This window comes from Colias eurytheme, chromosome 4 (assembly GCF_061535395.1).
Source record: "Colias eurytheme isolate Ceu_HAF_F1 chromosome 4, ilColEury1 Martin Lab GWU primary, whole genome shotgun sequence".
Lineage (NCBI taxonomy): Eukaryota > Metazoa > Arthropoda > Insecta > Lepidoptera > Pieridae > Colias > Colias eurytheme.
The window spans coordinates 10,896,628-10,917,977 of NC_142983.1; the positions used below are offsets into that span (position 1 = coordinate 10,896,628).

The following is a 21,350-nucleotide window of genomic DNA, read 5'->3' on the forward strand; positions in this document are numbered from 1 at the left end:
AATCTTAGAAATCTAAAAGCTAGAGATCTAGAGTTACATTTTTTAATAGGTCTTCATACTGTAATATCTAGGATAAAAATTATAATATTTAACAATATTTACCTGTCGCACATAGTGACGCGCGCCCTACTTCAGCTTCCGCAGCTTATAGCTAAACATAAGCTATAAATAACAGCTTGCACGACTCGAAGTCATTCATACAGTCTGGATTCTGGTGATCTGTAGTGAAATTTAAAAGCCACTAAGTTTTTTGGCAGTAATCGAAAGAGTGGATTTTGGGAGTAAGTAAAAGTAAAAAGGGACTACATTTTGGAATTCTATATTTACACTAGCGGTCCGCCCCGGCTTCGCCCGTGGTACATATGAAAAATAGATGTTGGCCGATTCTCAGACTTACCCGATATGCACAGAAAATTTCATGACAATCGGTCCACCCGTTTCGGAGGAGTATGCAGACTAACATTGTGACACGAGAATTTTATATATTTTACATGTAAGTCAATAAATGGTGCATGCGATGCAATTTTAAAACCATTGTTCGATACTTACTTTTTTTTTTTTTTAGTGGGGAAATCTTGCATAGATACCCACGGCTTCCGGGGAAGAGGCCGTGGGTTATGTCGGATTCCTACCGACCAAAACCCCACTGTGTTCCGTCAAGCCGCATCAGCGACAGGGCCACGGGTATGTGTAGAATTCATCCGTGACCCCATCAGCGGCAGCCCGTCACCGGGCCCAAACAGGCTAAGAGCCTGCCAGCTCTACCCTCATGGAGGCGGCGTGAGCGGAACACGTCTCACGCCGCCTCATCCCACCGGACAATGGACTAAATCCCCGCTCCATCGCCCGGCTCCCCTCGTCAAGGAGGCTGGTTGCGGCTGCGTAAATCAGCCGCAACGCGACGACGACGCCCAATAGGACGTCGGCGCCGGATCGGGTCCGCGTGAGGATCCCTCTCGCGAACCCGCTCCGCCTCCTCTTTCCGCGAGATCACGTCCTCAGAGAACGAGATCACCGCGCGCCAGGATCTGTCGCTACCCACCATTGCGCGAACAATGGAGGGCAGAGAGAGATCCGACCCGACGACCGCGACCAAGCGAGCACGAGGCTCGGCCCACGCGGGGCACGTTCGATACTTACCTGCAATTAATTATCAATTAAAAAAATGTTCAGTTCAAACATGTAAGAAATGCATATAATTTTATAACTAATGCATAATTGAGTTAAATCGATCATTATTAATTTGTTTACTTGAATACTAGGGTCGTAAAATCAGTAGTAAAATACAACTTTATGTTAAAAAAAATGGTGAGAGTTGTCTAACATAATCCAAATAGTGTAGAGTCTAGACAACATTGTGCTAGGTTGGTGGTCCAGTTTTACAGCTAAAGGGCATAATAGGGGAATTCCGTGAAGGTCAGGACTCAGGAGGTTCTGGAATTTTCTAATTCTAACACTTTTTTACATTTTATTTTTATTATACAGATTAAGAAATGTTCTCTGTATTTTTTGACTCTATATTAAATCTACGGTGCTCGGAAGAGATCATTAGTTATTAATATTCATTAGTAGTAGGTACCTCAGTGTTTCTTTTTCCTAAATAAGTAAATTGATAGTGCTATAAATTTCGTTGTGAAATGCAAAGAAGAGTTATTTCTCACTACAAAATACTTTTTACGATGATAGAGAGCTCGATATATTTTAAGTTTTAACCGACTTCTAAAAAAGGAGGAGATTCTCAATTCGGCCGGTATGTTTTTTTTGCACGCCTCGGGCGCCGCGGGTACTACTGTCACTTCGCGCAAAACATCTGATTTTTCAAACTTAAAATGTCTTTATGTATCATACATTGCACTTGTAAGATAATACATACACACACATATTAAGAAAAAACACTATTTTTAACGTTCATGATATTTTTGATGTCATTTTTGTTATTTAAACTAGTTAAAAAACAGTTTAAAAAAGTTCTGTCTTGGACGTCCGTGTGTCTGTATGTGCGGATCCTTTTTCTTGTTAACACGATAGCGACCGAAATACTTTACTAATCGAGTCTTTTTTTTTCTCTTACGCTTGAGTATGCTCAGGAATAGAACCCTTTCATTTTTCAGGGTCTGATTCGATGTGGTTTAATTGTTATTAAATAAACAAAAATAATAATTAATAAATATTTATTAAAAAAAAATTATGAGGCGTGCACTTTTGGATTTTCCAAATTATTTGTATTTTACTTTTAATTATATTATCACTATTCACTATGTTATTAAGGTTTAAAGATTTAAAATGCCTTTACATATACTAAAATTAATTTTAATCGAAAACTTTATAAAAGTGACAATAAAACCGCAATTTAAGTTTCAAGGCTTTAAGTGCTCATCCGCGGGTTCATCGTATACTTGTGGTATGCGTATGCGCACCTAGATTGACGACTTTTTTAAATTATCTCTACAGAGATACGTCAAGTTTTTACACGGCGTAAATTACAATATTCACTTGAAAATATTTTTAAATTTTACGTTTTTATGTGGTAGAAAAAAATGAAGTTTTAGATGCAAATATGGTTTTCAGTTTTCAATATGATATCTACTATAATGGGGTAGTAATTGTTATTTATAAGGGCTAATAATATTGTGTACTTATAATATGTGTTGTAATTTATATGAGTAAATAAATTAAATATGAGAAAAGGTACTAAATTCAATGTCTCGTGACAAGACGACAATGATAAATATTTCGCCAATTCGCGGGTTAAAATTCATAAGAATTGCGGTCAAGTCGCTTCACAAGAAATACATGTGTAACGACCTTTTTTATTCATCATAATTTTGGCATTCCATTACTCGTTATTATGACAAAAAACTGTACATTTTTATTGATTTAGTGACCTTCTCTTTTATGATTGCTGCTTTTTTCGCGCATTGAATAATAATAAATTAATAACCCATAATTTTAAATTTCAAGAACTTTAAACTGTATTTTCATTTTAAATAAAATAAACATAAAAATTAAAATTAAATGGGATTTAAAACTTAGTTTAATTTTAGTGAACCTTATTTTTTAATATACATATCTACATAAATTATTGTTAAGGACCTAGTATCCTAGTCTGTCAAGGGCTTTAGGTGACTCAAAAACAGGTCATTCTGTAACAGATCCTTTATCCCGAGTGCGTCAAGGTCGCGTAGCCTTGTTTATGATTTACGTTTGATGTAAGCCTACGTAATCGTTATAAATAATAAATAAGGACGGTCATTTAAAACACTGGTTGAAGGAAAACAGTAGGTATACAAGTAGACAACTAGGTACCTACTTGATATTGGACCACGAACAATAAGTTTATTTTAAAAGCACTGGCTCTACCACAGACATGTGGCTCTACATAGCTACGAATATGCGGTTGAATATTTTAATTTTGGGCTTTAATTTACTTTTAATTAATAGTAACGAGACCAAAATGGCCAAACTTAAGGCAAGAGCTTTGTTTATATGAAAGAGCTTTTAAATTAATGTTCTGGACATTTTCAATCTATCCCTACTAATAATATTTGTAAATCAGAAAGTGTGTAACTTATGCAAGAATGCAAGTTGCACACACAGGGACAACTTTAAACCTTTGTTCTAAAATAAATGACTTTATCGTCTGGTTCGCATGTTTATAAAGGTTTTTAATAATATATACCTAAGATCTACGCGCCAATCTCAGGAACTACTGCTAGTCCGATTTGAAAAATTATTTCGGTGTTAGATAGCCCATTTATCAAGAAAGGTTGTAGGCTATATATCATCACCCTAAGACCAACAGGCAACAGGAGCGGAGCAATGCGGGTGAAACCGCGGGGCGAAGCTATAGTTTGTAATAAGACGATTAGACACAAGTGACTAGACGGTCAAACCTAGTGTCAAATATTAGCTTTATTACTCACTGAGTGTATACTCAACGTTTAAGTAAGCTGACCTCAATGCGTCTAGATTGAGATTAGATAAGTCAGTAAACTGAATATTTAAGTGAGGTTTTGTGGTTAGTGTTTATCAACAGTTCTTTGGCTAAAAAAATAGAGATAAAAATAGTTAAGATACACGTCATTTCTCGGTAAATTATGAAACAATAGATGCTGAATTGCAGCATTATGAAGCAAATATAGCAGGACGACTTTTAAGATCGATTAAGAGAAGTTTAATTATTATACGCCACATATTTTTTTTATTAAAAATTATAAGAAAATCGCTACCTAGATTTACAAATTGGAATGCAAGGGAAGGGTCATCTTATGAAAAACAATAACAGAACTTTGCGTTACGGAGTGATGCGTTTATTTATTTTATTTTAAATTTCTGAGTGTTGATTTCTGAGTAGGTATATCTGTTATTTTTTGTATTGCTTTGAATGCTGTTTTATCTGTCTTCACACGCCTATTGGCTATTGCAGAGTGATTGCTACGAGTTGCGAGTTGGGAATCAAACGAAAACAAACAGTAATTAACTTCGTAAGTTCGTTCGTTGATGAAACTGCGAAGCATATATAAATTATTATCTAATTATGTATAATCGTAATCACAAAGTTCTATCTGAATTCTATTTATCTATCAATTTGTGTTTATTTACAACCGATTCACTGTGATTGGCAATCCCTTTCAAAGTCGGTTAATTGAAAGCACGTTGTAATGCAAAAGTCAAAGATCACTGACCTGCCGTTCGGAAGGTTAAGAAAGTTCTGAAACTAAATTAATGATATTTTGTTGAACCTGTAGTTTAACTCATTATTGTTAAATTAAGTTTAGATTTTATTATGTTTACTTTTTAATTTTTATTATATTTATTAAATAAATAATAGAAATAAAAAAATATTTCAGAACAATTTTCACACACGGCACGATCTGATCCCATACTAAGCTTTCGCTTGTGTTATGGAAACCAGATAGCTGATAAACATACATATTATAATTTTAAATAATTTATACTTTAATTAATAGACTTTTATTATTTTCGACATTGATTGATTGATGTTATACAGTAGTAGTGTAGTATCTATTATATTATATTATGTGATTCATAATAAAAAGGGATTTGGTTTGGTAAAATCTAAAAATATGTGATATCAATTATTATGTTTATTTAGAATGATTGATGTGTTTATAAACAACGCGTGAAATAATTAATGGCCCTTCTAGTTACATAAAAAATATTCAAATATTTCATAACCACAATTACACGGTTAATTTAACGTGGAACTTTGCCACAAACTCATAAATAAGGGCTACCGTCGAGAGTCGAAGTCACGTACGCAGAGTATATTTTACTCAATTGGGTTATAATAATTGTAACATTTCAAAGTAATACACTGCTATGGGCAGTGAAGTTTGCGTTTCAAGAATTTATAGTAGTAGATATAGTAGTAGTAGGTCATACAGTAGACCGTATTGTATAAAATAATACTAATAGAGAGCATTATTGTTATATTAAAGAGCAAAGAACTATAAAACTATTAAAGTATCATTTAAAATGTATTTAAGAATAAACGTAAGTACTTAGTTAGGTACATTTAAATGTTGCCTTGACGAAAAAATTTAGTGTAACATTTTTTCGTTACGCGTGACATTTTTCCGTTACGCGCCATCTTTTTCTTATCCCTACCACGCGTGATTATTTCGTAAAGTTGCATATAATAAATTATTTTTTTGAAAAATAAGGTCATAAGGAAGTTTCACTTCTTAGTTCTTACGTGTGTACAGTAAGTAGTACACGCACACATTTTTTATCTGTGTGTCTTTTTATCTCCAAACCTGAAGCGCTTATTAGATAGCATAATGTATAAAAATGTTGCTCTCACAAAACACCTTTTTTTGGAAATCTAACCCCTCTTTTTCAAAGTCGGTTAATACCTATAACCACACTGTGCCGCCCTACATACAACAGCTTCCTTTACCAATAAACAATTTACGGCCCTACCGCGAACTGGGAGCGATAAATTTTCATATTACATGCATTTTAAGTTTATGCATGTATTGTTAGCTACCGGTTTTCGAGTACTGTCGTATATGAAGATAATATCTGTGTGTGTAAAAATAATGATTACAATTAAGGATAGATATTTTTATAATGTTTCCATATTAAATTCCGTATTTTTAGTTCGATAGTTTTATATCGTTACCTATCTTTATTTTTTCTTATGCCAATGCTATTCATGTTATCTGATTTATACTTTAAAAAAATGTAAATATTCGAGTCGAAAGTATGTTTGTTTGAACGCGCTAATCTCAGAAACTACTGGTCCGATTTCAAAAATTCTTTCGGTGTTAGATAGCCCATTTATCGGGGAAGGTTATAGGCTATGTATCATCACGCTAAGACCAACAGGAGCGGAGCAATGCGGGTGAAACCGCGGGGAACAGCTAGTATTATATAATTTGTAAAATGTTGTGTTAACTATACTCTTCACATACCAAGACTTCATGAGTCATGACTCATGACCAGGACACCGTTTAAATATGAATGGGCATAAATTATATGTTGCCTTTGGGTATTTAACGGTAAGATTTAACGTGTTTAAATATTTGTACATAATTATCTCAAACAATATCATATAGTGATAATATTATGCCTTTACGCTATAGACTGTAGAGAATACATAACTGTTAAACCGATATTATCCCCAATTACCTATAAGTTACAGTACATTTCCGCCCGTTTCAAAGAAAACCCCGTGTCTATTCTGATTCTTCAGTTAGGTAGGTACCTACTATACCAAATTTCATTGTAATCCGCGGTTCAGTAATATTTGCGTGACAGGAAAGAGTAACAATCATCAACATCTATCCTTCCTCACAAACTATCGCATTTATAATATTAGATATAATAATTTTTCACCATATTACGCAAATTTTCGGAAGCCGAAATCAAATAAAATCAATTAAAAACATCGAAACTGCGTAGGAGTCGTCTCATTATATTTGATTGACAGACGACCTAATGAATAGAAAAAATAAATCGACTCGAATGCAACTTCTAAGAAATTAACTCGGTTTCTTTGAAATATTCGGTTATAAGACTTTTATTTAGGTCATTCCAATATCGAAGTCGACGCAGAAAAATTCCAGAGAAATAATCTTAACGATTGCTGGACATTATGGACATGTCAGCAAGGAATACGACAAAACCACGACAAAACAAATATTTTTTATACGCAAAACTGAAACATCAGGAATTGTCTGTATTCCGTAAGGCTTAGGTATACCTACGTATAGCTTTGTTATTTATTAAAACTATAATTTTCTAAAAAAAACTATCGCCACATCCTACGTAAACAAAGTGCCTACTCCGTCGCGTATGTCTGTTCGAAATAAACTCAAATACTACTGCACCGATGTTGTTGTTGTTGTAATCAATGGATATCGTCAAGCGTCGTTATCGTACGCGGGCGAAAAGCTTTTTTTTATTTATAAAAAATGTCTTACACAAATTCCAACATCCAAGTCTTTAAAATCTAATTAAAAAAACTTTAAAACAGCAAAAGCCTATTAGATTTTAATCACTTTATGGCAACCCTATTAAGGATCACACTGCCCTTTATTACGAAGTTCCAAGGAACTGCATAAAACGGAATAACACATTTGTACACTGTTGCCTTTCTAAGAAATTACGAATATAAACAAGCAATATGTGGTGATGAGAAATTATTTATTGTGCAATAATGTAGTTTAAAATGATAGCTGATATTTTATTGCTCGATGCGTATATTTACAATAATATTATGATGAATGTGATTCGATATTTTTTATAAGTGAAAGTAATAAAACCCATAAGATATACTACATATAATTAAATTAATATGTAGACAATCTACATTGAACACAAAATAGGTCTAGATTGCTTATTTAACACAATTTAAATACATACAATTAAGTCGAAATACTCCGAAATTCGTATTATCAAACTATTCTATGCATGCATACCTACGTAGCTTAGGTAGGTATTAAGAGAAAGTTCACAGGTTCTCGAAATCTAATAAATAAATCTAAACGACAAGTTAACAAATTAAAAATACTTACTTTATCCATAACTTGCAATTTAAGTAACATTAAAAAATTCTTCTTTTTATTTTTCAGGTTCGCAGTCTTCTTTGCACTGTTTATTTAACTTCGTTCTTAATAATACACAGTTCTTTTTAGAATACCATAAAAAAATTAATAAGAAACAACATTTTAAAATAAACAATGAAATATAAACTGAAATAACTTCCACTCACTGACTGCAGAGTGCAGGTGACCTGTGAACCTGTCTTTTTTCCCGCGCTCCGTGCGGTCTCCACAGATAACATAATATTTTGCTTTTTTTTGACATTTTGAATCGAAGAATGTTGCTAGTAAAGAATTTTGTCGTGGACGAATACAAAAATTGTGATATTCTGAAAAATGTTTGAACTGTAACATAATAATGATAACACAACAAATAATATTAAATTTTGTTGTAACTGCTGATCACTGAAATTGGCGCACTCTGTATTTCTTAGGAATATTTTTTATTTAAAAACCTTGACTTTCTTATTGACAGATATTTACTGTTTACACTATAAATAAATAGTGACACTATTTATAGAGAGTTATTATTTGGATTTCTACTAACGATATTTAATAATAGCAAAACAAATTAAAATTTCTCACGAGGTACATTCAGCACATGGTATCCACATGTGTGAGGTCGTCACTCTATTCACTATTTGCGCTGTGGTGCTATTATCCTTATTTTGTAGGGAATAAGGTCGAAAATGTCGTGTTCGGTGATTTTTTTATTTTTTAACTTTAAAACATCTCTATGACCTTATTTTATGAGTAAAGTTCAAAATTAAATAATGGAGAAATACGCATGGTTCTTTTAAGGATTCCATTTATTATTGAAAATAAATTATTGATCAAAAGTGAATTTTTTTTAATAGGTAACTACTTTGATATTATTGGGCTTCTTTATTATTATTCCTTACACATTGTACATATCCATAATAATGAGTAATTTTTCTAAAGAAAACATAATTGCAAGGATTGAAAGCGCCATGCTTATTTGATATGAATAATGGTAGGAGATAACTAGGATTTTCTTGATAATTTTAGCTATTGAGTTAAAAATTTACTGGAAATTACCTAACTAGATACTTATGTAGTTATTAAATGAATTTTGAAAACTCAATTTATGAAAAAGGTTTGCAAAGTTTTTATCGTGTCTGTATTTTGTTCCTAGTTTTTTATTTCACAACATCAATGCATTATGCAACCTGCATATCCGTCTATCCGTTAGTTCATTGATCACTTGAGATTCATTTGCATTACTTAGAAGTGCTTGCGGTGGATTAAATAGAATAGGGTTTTAGCATTTGGTTTGAATATTTATAGATGTGTGGTGATTGATGTATTAGATATTTTGTTTTTGCGTTTTATTATTAATCCATTTATAGGCTTATGTAAATGATACCATTGAAATCAATCATAAGCAGTATTTGTAAGGTAAGAAGATAGTTTTTTAATTAATGCCGTTTTATTATATTGAAATTTGAACCAGAACTTAATATTGAATTTCAGTGAAATGGTTACAGAAGTTTTTGTATGAACTTTTGAATATCATACAAACTATACAAGCTTCCGCCGCGTGTCGATAAAAGCAATCAAAATTACTGAAAATTAGGTACACATTCTAAAGCGTCTTATTCACGGTCAATCCCCGACGTACGTCGGCTCAAGGCCGCGGTGCTGGATGTATCCTACTGACGATCGTGCGCGCATCAAGCATGGCAAGGGTTGCCAACTTTTATTTGAAGAAATAGAGTATATCTGATTTTAAAGGAGGTAAATAAAGAGTAAATAAATATTTTTAAAAATGTATTTTTTTGTACTTTTTGCAGTAACTAAGAATTTTTCATTATTTTTAAATGAATTATATGAATCCAAACATTCCAAATCTAAATTTATATATTTCAAGAGCTCATTTTTAATTAATTTTTTATGAAGCTCGGTTTCTCTCTTCCCGCCACTTCACATTCATGACCGAAAAGACTCTTTCAGTAAATGCTAAAGTGGCGGGAACAGAGAGTATATAGCTAATCATTTTTTTTTAAACAAACAAATTCATCAAGATATTTTTTTTAAATAAATTGCCATTTTTCTGCAGTGGACTTTTGCATAAAATCTGTGTTATTCAACAATTCGCCTTGGAGTTCTTTTAAAATAATAACTTCTGAATATAAACTGTCCATGTGTACAAGGTTGATCCAAAAGTAATGATAATTGGGATTTCCTGTGTACATAAAAATCAAAAATGACCGTTTCTTGCTTGCTCATGTACTCACTAAGTTATCACAAAAAAATCATATCAATAGGCCACGTTTCCAAGTATTTACATTAATTTCTGTTGGCAACACTAATCTGCTGTACGTCCGCGCTATTCACTGTCCATCTGCACGACGTTCGCGGTGGTGGGGGTGCTTGCTGGATGAAAAGTTGGTCGTGCACATCCAGCAAGATAATAATAACAATTATTGACGTACGTCAACGCTATTCACTGTCGTTTTGCGTCGTGCATCGTGTATGACCTTGGCGGGACGTACGTCAAGATGGACCGTAAATAAGACGCTTAAGAACAGACTATCCGTAGATTAGTCGCTAGAGGGAGCCGGTAAATTCAGTGTTGCCATCTCTGATGTTTAAAAATATTGATGACGTAATATTACAATTCCTTTTTTAAATATTTATAGGCCAGTTTTTATTGTGGAAGTCAAAGTTTTAATTGGCACATTTTAATTGGTAGCAATTGGGTAAAATAAAAGAACCAATGATCTTAAAACTTTATTTCCAAAGTTTCTTGTACAAGCCAATAGAAACAATATCACATAATATTTAGTTCTTCGTCTTATCCGCGGACGGAAGACGCAGCCTGCCCGCCAGTTCATGTGGAACGTCCAGATACGTCCGCTCCAGGCCTACAGTGAGGAGCAGCGCACGGAGACGGTCCACCTGGTGATTATGTGCATTTTTAGTGTGTGTTTGTTTTAAAAAATATTTTAGATAGTTCGATGTTGTAAGAACGAGGGGATGCTAATTAATTATACAAGACAGAAGCATAGTAAATACACGGAAAGTTATGTAAGTACATATATAAAATTATGTGAGTATGCGAGTAAAAATATTTTAATTTACAAAATTATTTGATGCACATGAATATTATCAATTTTAAGGAACAAAAAAAAATTCTACACGATAAAGGAGTTGCTGTATGATATCTATTTTTGCATGCATGTCATGAATAGCAATTTATGGCTGGAAATATCATGGATTCTGTAAAAAAGCTTCTCTATAATAGCAAATAAAGATAATATTATTATTTACCTCCACGGGATCTCCCTCACTCGACCAAACTGTGATGGAGGAGTTCAGAGATCCTGTCTCCCGGAGAAGATCCAGGATTACCGGCTGGCTATTGGACGCGAGACCGGCTCGCACCTGGAAAGTAATTTGTCTTTATTTAATAAGTCGCTGAAATAAAAATAATAAATTTCTAGACTAGTTTAAAAAATAGTAGGAACGGTTTTATCAAAGCTTTTTATTTATATAGCTTTAAGGTCGTTCACTGTCTATTTCCTCATTTATTTGACTGACCGGTTGGCTTGGTCGGCAGTTGCCCTGCTTTCAAAGCCAGAGGTCGTGGGTTCGATTCCCACCCGGGGCAAATATTTGTGTGATGAACATAGGTGTTTGCTCTGTGTCTGGGTGTTAACTATCTATATAAGTATCTATTTAAAATTATATATTGTATGTTTATCAGCCATCTGGTTTCCATAACACAAGCGAAAGCTTAGTATGGGATTATGCCGTGTGTGAAAATTGTCCTGAAATATTTGAATACCTACCCATTAAAATGCCAAACTCACCGGAAAAGTAACCGTTTGGTTCACATGGTTCTCATTCAAGAGTCGCAGCATGGACCCAATCTCTTCCCTACTGTATTCGCCCTCAGTGATATTCCCTCCGTACAATGTAGTCCAGCCGACAGAGAGCACAGCGCGAGGGTGTTTGGAGCCTAGTGTGAGGAACTTTACGGGATCCACTGGTTTGGTGGTGGCTTCAACTGGTCCTGGTAGGATGTCCGCGTTCAGCCATAGCGGGAATGTGAACTGGGAAGATGAATTTAGTGAATGGGATATGATAATTATGGGCTAAATAATATTACAATTTAACCAAGATTTCATTAGAAATATGACAAAGGATAAGTTTTTTTAGAAACTGGTCGGTAAGTGTTCTTTTTAATTGTTTGCCTTTATTCTTATCCTAAGATGTAGAAAAATATTTAACGGTAATTAATAGCGCTTGTTGCGCTATAGAATGTAAATAACATTGTATGTTCTGATATATTTCCTCTCATATGGAACAGCCTGTTTTACATTTTAGCAAACTAGCAACTTTTAATTGCTTCGATATTGTACCCAGGACCTCCCGATAGTTTCTTTGTAACCACTGCGCCAATGTACCTACCTCAAACACTATCACCCATTAACTTTCTACTTTACTTACTTTTACAGACAGTTTTTTTACTGTTTTATAATATGTATAGATTATCATTAATAATTATAAACAAATAATAATAAAAAGACATATTACATAATTTGTGATGATTTCAACTTCACTGTTCTATACAATTATTTTAGACAACATACCTACTAACTACCGAAAATACGCGTTGAACGAGCGAAGAATATTGTGTATAATTTAGCGTGCGATGAACTTTACGTACGTTGGATGAGCCGGGTGTATGAGGGTATTGTGAGGGCGCGCGGCATGGCGCGTAATGGGCGAGGCTTAATCGTAGAATTATCTGGCTTTATACGCCCTCTTAATCATGTCCAGATTACGAACTAGTGACAAAGTGGTTAGTTGAGTCAGTGATAGTCAGGTGACAAAAAACACCATGGCCCAAATGATACAACACAAATAAATGGACACAGATAACAGAAAGTGTTAAATATTATAACGTTGACTATGATGATTAATGATTTTATCTTATTTTGACGCGTATCTCTGTTCATATATCCGACAACATCAGGCTACACAAAACTAGACAATTGATAAATTTATAATTAACGCCATGTATTCAAGTGAATGATTTCTCATTTCATATTCCATGCAATTAATAATCAGCATACCATGATTCTAGAAATAAATCTGTACGTGCATATACGCAGACCGCACAGTAGCAGACGCTTCGATACGTCAGTATGTATTAATAACTCCAACTTATTAACAAATATCAATTCTAACACCTTGTAATAAAGTTTAATTTCGTGTAAAACATATTACGGAAGCGGCCCAACACCCAGTGTACTTGAATAAGGGTCACTTTTGTTTTAAAGACGTGATGAATGCGTTTTAAGGATGTTCCCACAATGCAAGTGAGTGTACTGCATATATGTATATTAATTTTGCTGGTGTGGGTGTTTGTTCATTGAACTGTTTTAAATATATATTATTTTTACTAGCTGACCCGTTGTTCTGTCTTCGCGGGAATTGTCAAAGGCGCGAAATTAAATTTAAATTTAATTAATAAATGCGTGAGTATTGAACGGGTATGATTTTAGGTGATTAATAATGTGGCCTAGTGAGACAATTGAATAGAAACCCCTCCCCAAATTGCGTTAAGTAATACTTGAATGCTCCCTAATAAGCACGAAACAAAAATCTTTCCCGAGCACGCGAGCAAAACCAGAGACTAAAATGTAGCAAAACGACGTCACACTCGAAACAATTTCGACGGTAACTACCAAGCGTTTAATGCGTGATCTCATAAGATCTGACTGATTCTAATTGCACAAATGTGTCCAAAGCAATTGTATAACTAGCTTGAGGATATTGTCTCGATTATCGTTACATTGCTTTGGTCTTGCTCTTTATTCTAGATATTAATTGTATGAAGAGGTTTGTTTGTAAGCTTTGAAAGTACTAGTGATAATTATGTACTATTTTTCAGTTGTAATAATAATTATGTTATGGCCTAAAAATCACCTAACTTCATATTAAGTACCCATATGACTAATTAATTACCTATCATTCAGAATAAGACGTCGATTAAAATTATTTGAAACTACACGTTCATCTTATTTAGGTACAATGTTGCCTGGTTAAAAAATATTCCCAAATTTCATGCATAATAAATATTTAAGAAAAATTGATCATGCAGTCGTTATGTGTAAAGGGGATGGTAATTATTATTTGTCTTAAGAATTCACATATTTCCATATGTTAAAATATATTAAAATTCATAAACTCTTACCTCAGGCTTAGCAAACGGCGCGATATGGTCTTGAGCCTTTTCGAACGCCTCAATGCTTTTAAAGTCCAATTTCACCCCCTTCTGCTTGGGATTCACATTATTATATTGTGATACTGCACTCAGGAAGTCAGCAAGAGTGAGGTCTGAGGTAGTGGCCGGAGGATGCGCCATGATCGGTATAGGAGGACCGTCTTTGCCAACCACGTGGCCGAGAACTACGTCCGCTTCTAGCATTGATACCTCACCTGGTTAAATTTTATTAAAGAAATGTCATCTTAATGGCTTTTCTTAATGGCTTAATGGCTTTTCTTATAGTTAAGTTTGTGAAGAGCTGATAATATTTCTTTGCTTTAGATATTTACAGAAAATTTCAGAAGTGCTGACGCGATCATGAATATTTTTTCAGTAACAGAATGCTACACTATTTAGGAGTGGCATTGAACTAAAAAAAAAAATCAGGTGAAGCTGGGGCAAGCAGCTAGTTAGAAGTAAGAAAAGCTTAAAGTAAGCTTTAGGCAAGATAAACTCATTTAGATAACTTATCATAACTAACGAAGCTTTGGGGTTTTTGAGGCTTTAAATGAAGTTACCCTTTATGAGGGCGTTATGGTTTGATAATTTTTAAAGCTAAGCCACGAATTAAGATAGCAATAGCACTCACTAAGCTTTTGAAAATCTTTATTTAATAATATTAAAGCGTCGTGAAACCAACTATGTATAAATATCATGGTATGGGTTCGCCAGTCCTTAGACCTAATTGTATTTATTTATAGGTGTCATGACTTGTAAAAATGTCTATATTTTATGCCGGTTTGTCCCGCGCGTCATCCTAAATAGTGCTACTAAATAATCTACTAAATTCTAACACGCTTTAATTGTAACAAACGATCGGGTTTTCCTGGAATGAGCGCGACAGCTGGTCTGTGGTGCATGCCTCTGCTATTCGTTAATTAAAATCAATTTAACACTTAACATTACTACTGGGTTACTCATAACAATTACAAATATTAACCGCTCTTAATCGGCGCGGCGCTATAAAATTATCAGTTTCACTATTGGAGTTGACACAGAGATTGGTAAGAAAAAGGCGGGAAATTCATTACTCTAGGTTTAGTTATCCTAGTTTAATGAACCTAGACTTCTGACGCCTTTTTGGTGCTGATTTCAGCACTAATGAAATATTATAAATATGTATATACAAATATTTTGAAGGCAGCAAAAACGCATGTATCTGCTAAACATATTAAAATTAAAATAATTATTGTAATTTAATAAATCCACTTACTAGCTAAAGTAGCTTCGAGATAGGTCTTATTATTAACTGCATGTGCCCAGGTGACTGTGGTCAGATTCTTCATGCTTTCCTCATCTCCTTGAATATAGCTTGCTGAAATTAAAGAATTATTAAAATATAACTAAATAAACATGTACCTACGTTTTATTAAAATTATAATATGTATATTTAAATTTATAACAAAATATAGACATAATGTTGCGCAAGTAGTAGTACCATAACAAGTAACAACATTTTTTTTCCTATAAATTCTGTCCGAATCCTAAAGGCTTTGCTGTCGATACTCAATGCGGATTTTTTTATTTGTTACTTTACTTTTAAGTAGTTTTAGTTTTTACTTGGGTCACAAAAAACTTTGATGTAAATAATCAACACAGATTTTTATACAAAACGTGAAACGAAATACCTATGTAATGTTAATAAAAAAAATCAAAATTAAATCTGGAAATAATTGAAAATAATTTTAATATATTTTAAACTAGCAACATTAACTGAAAAAAAGGAAACATGTTTAATTATCTGTGGCAGCAAACAGCAAACGTCAATATGTCACCGGTCATGGTTGCTCAGCTGTTTTGTGTTTTGAAAGCGAACTCGGCGAAATTAATCGAAATAAAAGGTAAGTACTAATATCTACATACCCATTGTATTGTTCCACTTCCACTTTTGTTGGAATGTGCTATGATTTAATTAATAAATGTCTCCTAAACAACTTACGTAGGTATTTGTTTAGTTATTTAATAATAAATTATTGTTTGACAATGAACTAGAAAATATAACAATGATCAATATGACACTGACTGCTGACAACCTGATTGCCTTTTCTTTCGTAGCATTGATTGTAGTTCTTTGATGTTTCCCTAGATGGCGCTTTGATAAAAAATAGTTAAATTATATCAAAAAAATTTTAACTAATTAAACTGTCCACTAATATTGTATTTAATAAAAATAGTATGGAAAATATGCGTTTAGATTTATGTAATATTATGTCCTTATAATATTATTCGTTATAGTTTTATTACCTATTTCAAAATATAATTAAAAATGCAACAACTTGATAGCTGATAGCACAGACTAATAATAATATACTACGTATGGGCGTATTCAGAAAGAAAGCTTGAAACTTATAAGCGCTTATCGGCGCTTGTCATGTTCATATATTTTCCTGTCAGTGCTGTCAACCCGCGCAGGAAAATATATGAACATGACAAGCGCCGATAAGCGCTTATAAGTTTCAAGCGCTCTTTCTGAATACGCCCTATGATAGTAAAATATTTAAATACTTACCTATCTTTGTCTCTATCAAAGTTCATAATTTTACTATTACGACACATAAAAAAACCCTGCAGAAAGTATAGGTATTTAGATATCCTAGTTATATACAAATTAAAAAGAACAAATATTAAATTTTAGCTCAGTTAATGAATACCTACTTCCAGGTAAATATTTCAATCAAGACTTTAAAATTTAAGCGTAATATTATTTCAAGATGGTCTAATTACAAATAGAAATAGAAAAAAATCTAGATTTCTAGATCGGCAGTTAAAAGAGTTTATCGACACGATCATCTGCCTAGATTTAGAACAAAATAATTAGACTATTTGCACACACAGATCTGGCGTAGCTATCGACATATTAATATCGTTGCACTCGTTTCTTGTTTTTAGGGTTCCGTGGTGAAATTAGAGGAGATGAAACTTTGTACCTATTGAAAAGCTCGGTCATTTTATATTTGAAATTATTTTCTGAGATTGGTGTAGGTATAGTACCTAGTTAAAGTACATAGCATAGACAAATATTATATTCGTCCATGGTACATAGTAAGTATATTTTTGCTTGATTATTAGGTTTATTTTCAATTTCAACTATGGTCTATGGCCGCATTAATTACGGAATGATATTATTTGCAAATAAGTATATTAAAAATTTAGTAGAAAAGTAGTTTATTTTTGGTCCCAAATTTTTACAAAAAATTCTTGACGTTTTGTAAATTGCTCATTAAGGCAGTAACTAATCGTTTTACATTCTTTTATTTTCAACGATGCTTAAAAAATAGCAAATACGGGAATATAAAAAGTTGCCGTACATTTTGCTTACGGCGTTATAAGTTTATTCCTTATCGTCTCTTGTATCTGATTACTGATTTGAGATATTTTCTAACATATTTCGTACTTATCAAGATAAAATATTCATAATCGATAGTAAATTTTGTGTCTATTTTATCTATTGTTACAACGGATATACTAAAATACAATTTCGTTTACAATAAATGCGATGTCACTGTTGTTCAAAATATAAATTTTCATACATTCTAATTTGTATATAAACAGATTAGTTACTTATAATTAAAAAATCAGAAATTTATTTGTACCTACGGTATTTTTTTTTGTTTGTTTATCCATACCAAACGCCGATTTTTCAAATTCAGTTGTAGGTACATATTTGGTGCAATTATAAAAATTACCTGTATCTTCTTACGTACGTCTTACTTTTTTCTCTATATGAATTATATACACAAATGATTTTTAATTCCAATCAAAATAAAATTCTATCCGCCTCCTTGGTCCTGGGTTCGATTTCCGGTAGAGTCTTATAAAATAGAAAATGTCTCGTTCTTGCAGGAGGCTGATTACCTACTGCGCCATACCATAGAATATAATATTATAACGTGCCTATACCCAGACAATATTATAACAAAACAATATTAAAGTTGTATACGTATTATTATTAGTCTGTGATGAAAGCAATGAAAAATGTTTCAAAAACTTATTATAATCTATATTCTATACTAATACTAGCGGTCCGCCCCGGCTTCGCCCGTGGTACATATGAAAAATAGATGTTGGCCGATTCTCAGACTTACCCGATATGCACAGAAAATTTCATGAGAATCGGTCCACCCGTTTCGGAGGAGTATGCAGACTAACATTGTGACACGAGAATTTTATATATATCTATACTAATATTATAAAGAGGAAAAGTTTGTAAGTATGTATGTATGTATGTATGTATGTATGGTTTTCACGCAAAAACTACTGGACCGATTTCAAAAATTCTTTCACCATTAGAAAGCTGGATCTTTACTGAGCAACATAGGCTATATTGCATTTTCAAAAAAAATAGAGATCCTTACCAAAAATGCAATAATGTAACCCAAGGTGTAAAAAAATCCTCAAAAAAACTTCTGTCATCGCGTGCGCTGCGGAATCTATTGAAGATAGAACAAAAAAATGTTCTACGGTATTATAGAATGGATCAATATCTACAAGAAAGTCCGCGATACCATATGTCCATCTTCAGTAGTTATGTTACTACAACAACTTTTTTACGTTTTCAAAGTAAATAGAAGTGCCGACAGTAATCAAACCATGTTATCCATACACATATATTCATCCTTATCCCATTAAATGATGTTTTAATATAGACTGTTTCAATACCAGCAAAATACTTTTTAAATGAAAAGAATTGGATATTCCATTCAAAAGATATAACGAATTTTTAAAAGTATCAATCTACAGAAAATAGTAGGTATACTGTTCGAGCAGGCCCGGCCGTAGTGCGGGGGTCACGGAGGAATTCTACCAATATGCGTCTTGACGGAACACAGTGGGGTTTTGGTCGGTAGGAATCCGACATAACCCACGGCCCCTCCCCCGGAGGCCCATATACCACGGGCGAAGCCGGGGCGGACCGCTAGTAAGATTATAAAGATGAAAGGTTTGTATGTAGATATAGTATGTATGTATGGTTTTCACGCATAAACTACTGGACCGATTTTGATGAAATTCGGCACAGATAATCTTGAGAACCTGAGAAAGAACATAGGCTATCTTTTATTGCGAAATATGTACCACGGGCGGAGCCGGGGCGGACCGCTAGTAAATAATAATAGATACAAGCTATAATGTGCATAACAATATATTGCACGCCTCATAAGCGAAGCGTTGAGGTGGGTACTACTGTCACTTCGCGCAAAACATCAGATTTTTCAAACTTAAAATGTCTTTATGTATCATACATTGCACTTGTAAGATAATACATACACACACATATTAAGAAAAAACACTATTTTTAACGTTCATGATATTTTTGATGTCATTTTTGTTATTTAAACTAGTTAAAAAACAGTTTAAAAAAGTTCTGTCTTGGACGTCCGTGTGTCTGTATGTGCGGATCCTTTTTCTTGTTAACACGATAGCGACCGAAATACTTTACTAATCGAGTCTTTTGCACGCCTCATAAGCGAAGCGTTGAGGTGGGTACTACTGTCACTTCGCGAAAAACATCTGATTTTTCAAACTTTTTTTTTCTCTTACGCTTGAGTATGCTCAGGAATAGAACCCTATCATTTTTCAGAGTCTGATTCGATGTGGTTTAATTGTTATTAAATAAACAAAAATAATAATTAATAAAATTTACTAAAAAAAAATTATGAGGCGTGCACTTTTGGATTTTCCAAATTATTTTTATATATTCTTACTTAAATTGTTCAAATACATAATATTTAAATTTTAATAACATACACGGTCTATTTTTTTTGCTTTGCGTAGATATACCTATGGATCAAATAAGACACACCCATATCATTCTAAAATTCTAAATAGTCGGAACCCCCTATTTTATTTTCTTCTGATTTATCATTATAATTATTATCTACTAGGTTTAAAAACTTATGAAATATAAAAAATATTATATTTAAAAAAATTCAAGAAATTCAACCGTTTTACCAGATTATTAATGAAAGTTCTAAAGATTGGTTGCTCTTTAACTACAGAACGGATTTCTCAACACTTAACCAGCATATACAGGTAAAGTTTTGAATGCATACATTTAAAGAAAAAAAAATCTTAAAAAAAATTAAGTATCCCCGTGACCACGCTCGCTGCAAAATGTTTCACGTCGGGATAATAATATACATAATGAGTAAATCGCGTTTATAATCCGTTAAAATCTTTAATTTCTAAAACTTTATTAAAAGAAGAAAATACGTACCAAAAGCAAGCACGAGCAAGATTCGAAACATGTTCACGATATTAAAAAACAGGTAACATAACTGGAGACTGAGCGACGTATGACCGGTATGCCACCTGTTTATTGGTAAATGGAGCAATCATCTCGATTGTCGCAATTTGCGTCTCCAAGGATGTTGGGGTGATAGCAGTTATCATTTGATGACGCGCGACAGATTGCGCTGCAAAAACCGTCTGTATTCAAGGTTCAGGATATGGGGAACATGTCTTTTTTATTGTATTTTTCGCCTCTTTTTTTGCATTTTCAAATACGTAAATTGTGTCTGGGTAAAAAAAAAATATGTAAAAAAAGAAAAATAATCTGTAAGTGGTCAATGTTATTGCTATCCACTACTTACTTAAAAATAAAAAAAAATCTCGTAACCCATTTAAAAAGAGACTTAATATAACGTTCTAATGTGAGTTTTTAGAAAAATCACCAAGTAAGATTTTAAATTGAAGAATGAAGTATCTATCTATATTATACAGTGTTTAACAAAAATGTAATCCCACCAAAAACATTTTCATGTAAAATGTTGCCAAGACGAGCCCATATGACTCGCACTGTCAAAAAGTTATCAGATCTCATGTAGAGCCAAGCTTCTAACACTACACGCCCTAACTCTACAAGGCCTAACTTCACAAACTCTACACCTTAGTCAAAATATGTGGCTTGGCCATTTCGCTACATTCACATCGGCGTAAGGTGAAAAATTAATTCACTGTTCATTACTTTTGTGTTATAC

At 33.2% G+C, this 21,350-nt stretch overlaps 1 protein-coding gene across 2 annotated transcripts; it reads right to left on the reverse strand.

The window, feature by feature from the left end:
- Positions 1 to 10,813: 10,813 nt before the first annotated feature.
- LOC149909208 (protein FAM151A) lies at positions 10,814 to 20,672 on the reverse strand. Of its 2 annotated transcripts, none has more exons than XM_090120258.1 (6): positions 20,588 to 20,672; positions 15,587 to 15,688; positions 14,302 to 14,546; positions 11,909 to 12,151; positions 11,367 to 11,480; positions 10,814 to 10,994 (listed from the first exon to the last, which is right to left on the reverse strand). In XM_090120258.1, exons 1-6 carry the CDS (start codon positions 20,616 to 20,618, stop codon positions 10,878 to 10,880), a joined length of 852 nt encoding a protein of 283 aa, XP_089976384.1. In that variant the 5' UTR covers positions 20,619 to 20,672; the 3' UTR covers positions 10,814 to 10,877. The 2 variants fall into 2 exon arrangements, with proteins under 2 accessions (XP_089976384.1, XP_089976385.1); XM_090120259.1 differs by lacking the exon at positions 20,588 to 20,672 and adding an exon at positions 16,237 to 16,375.
- Between the last annotated feature and the right edge of the window lie 678 nt (positions 20,673 to 21,350).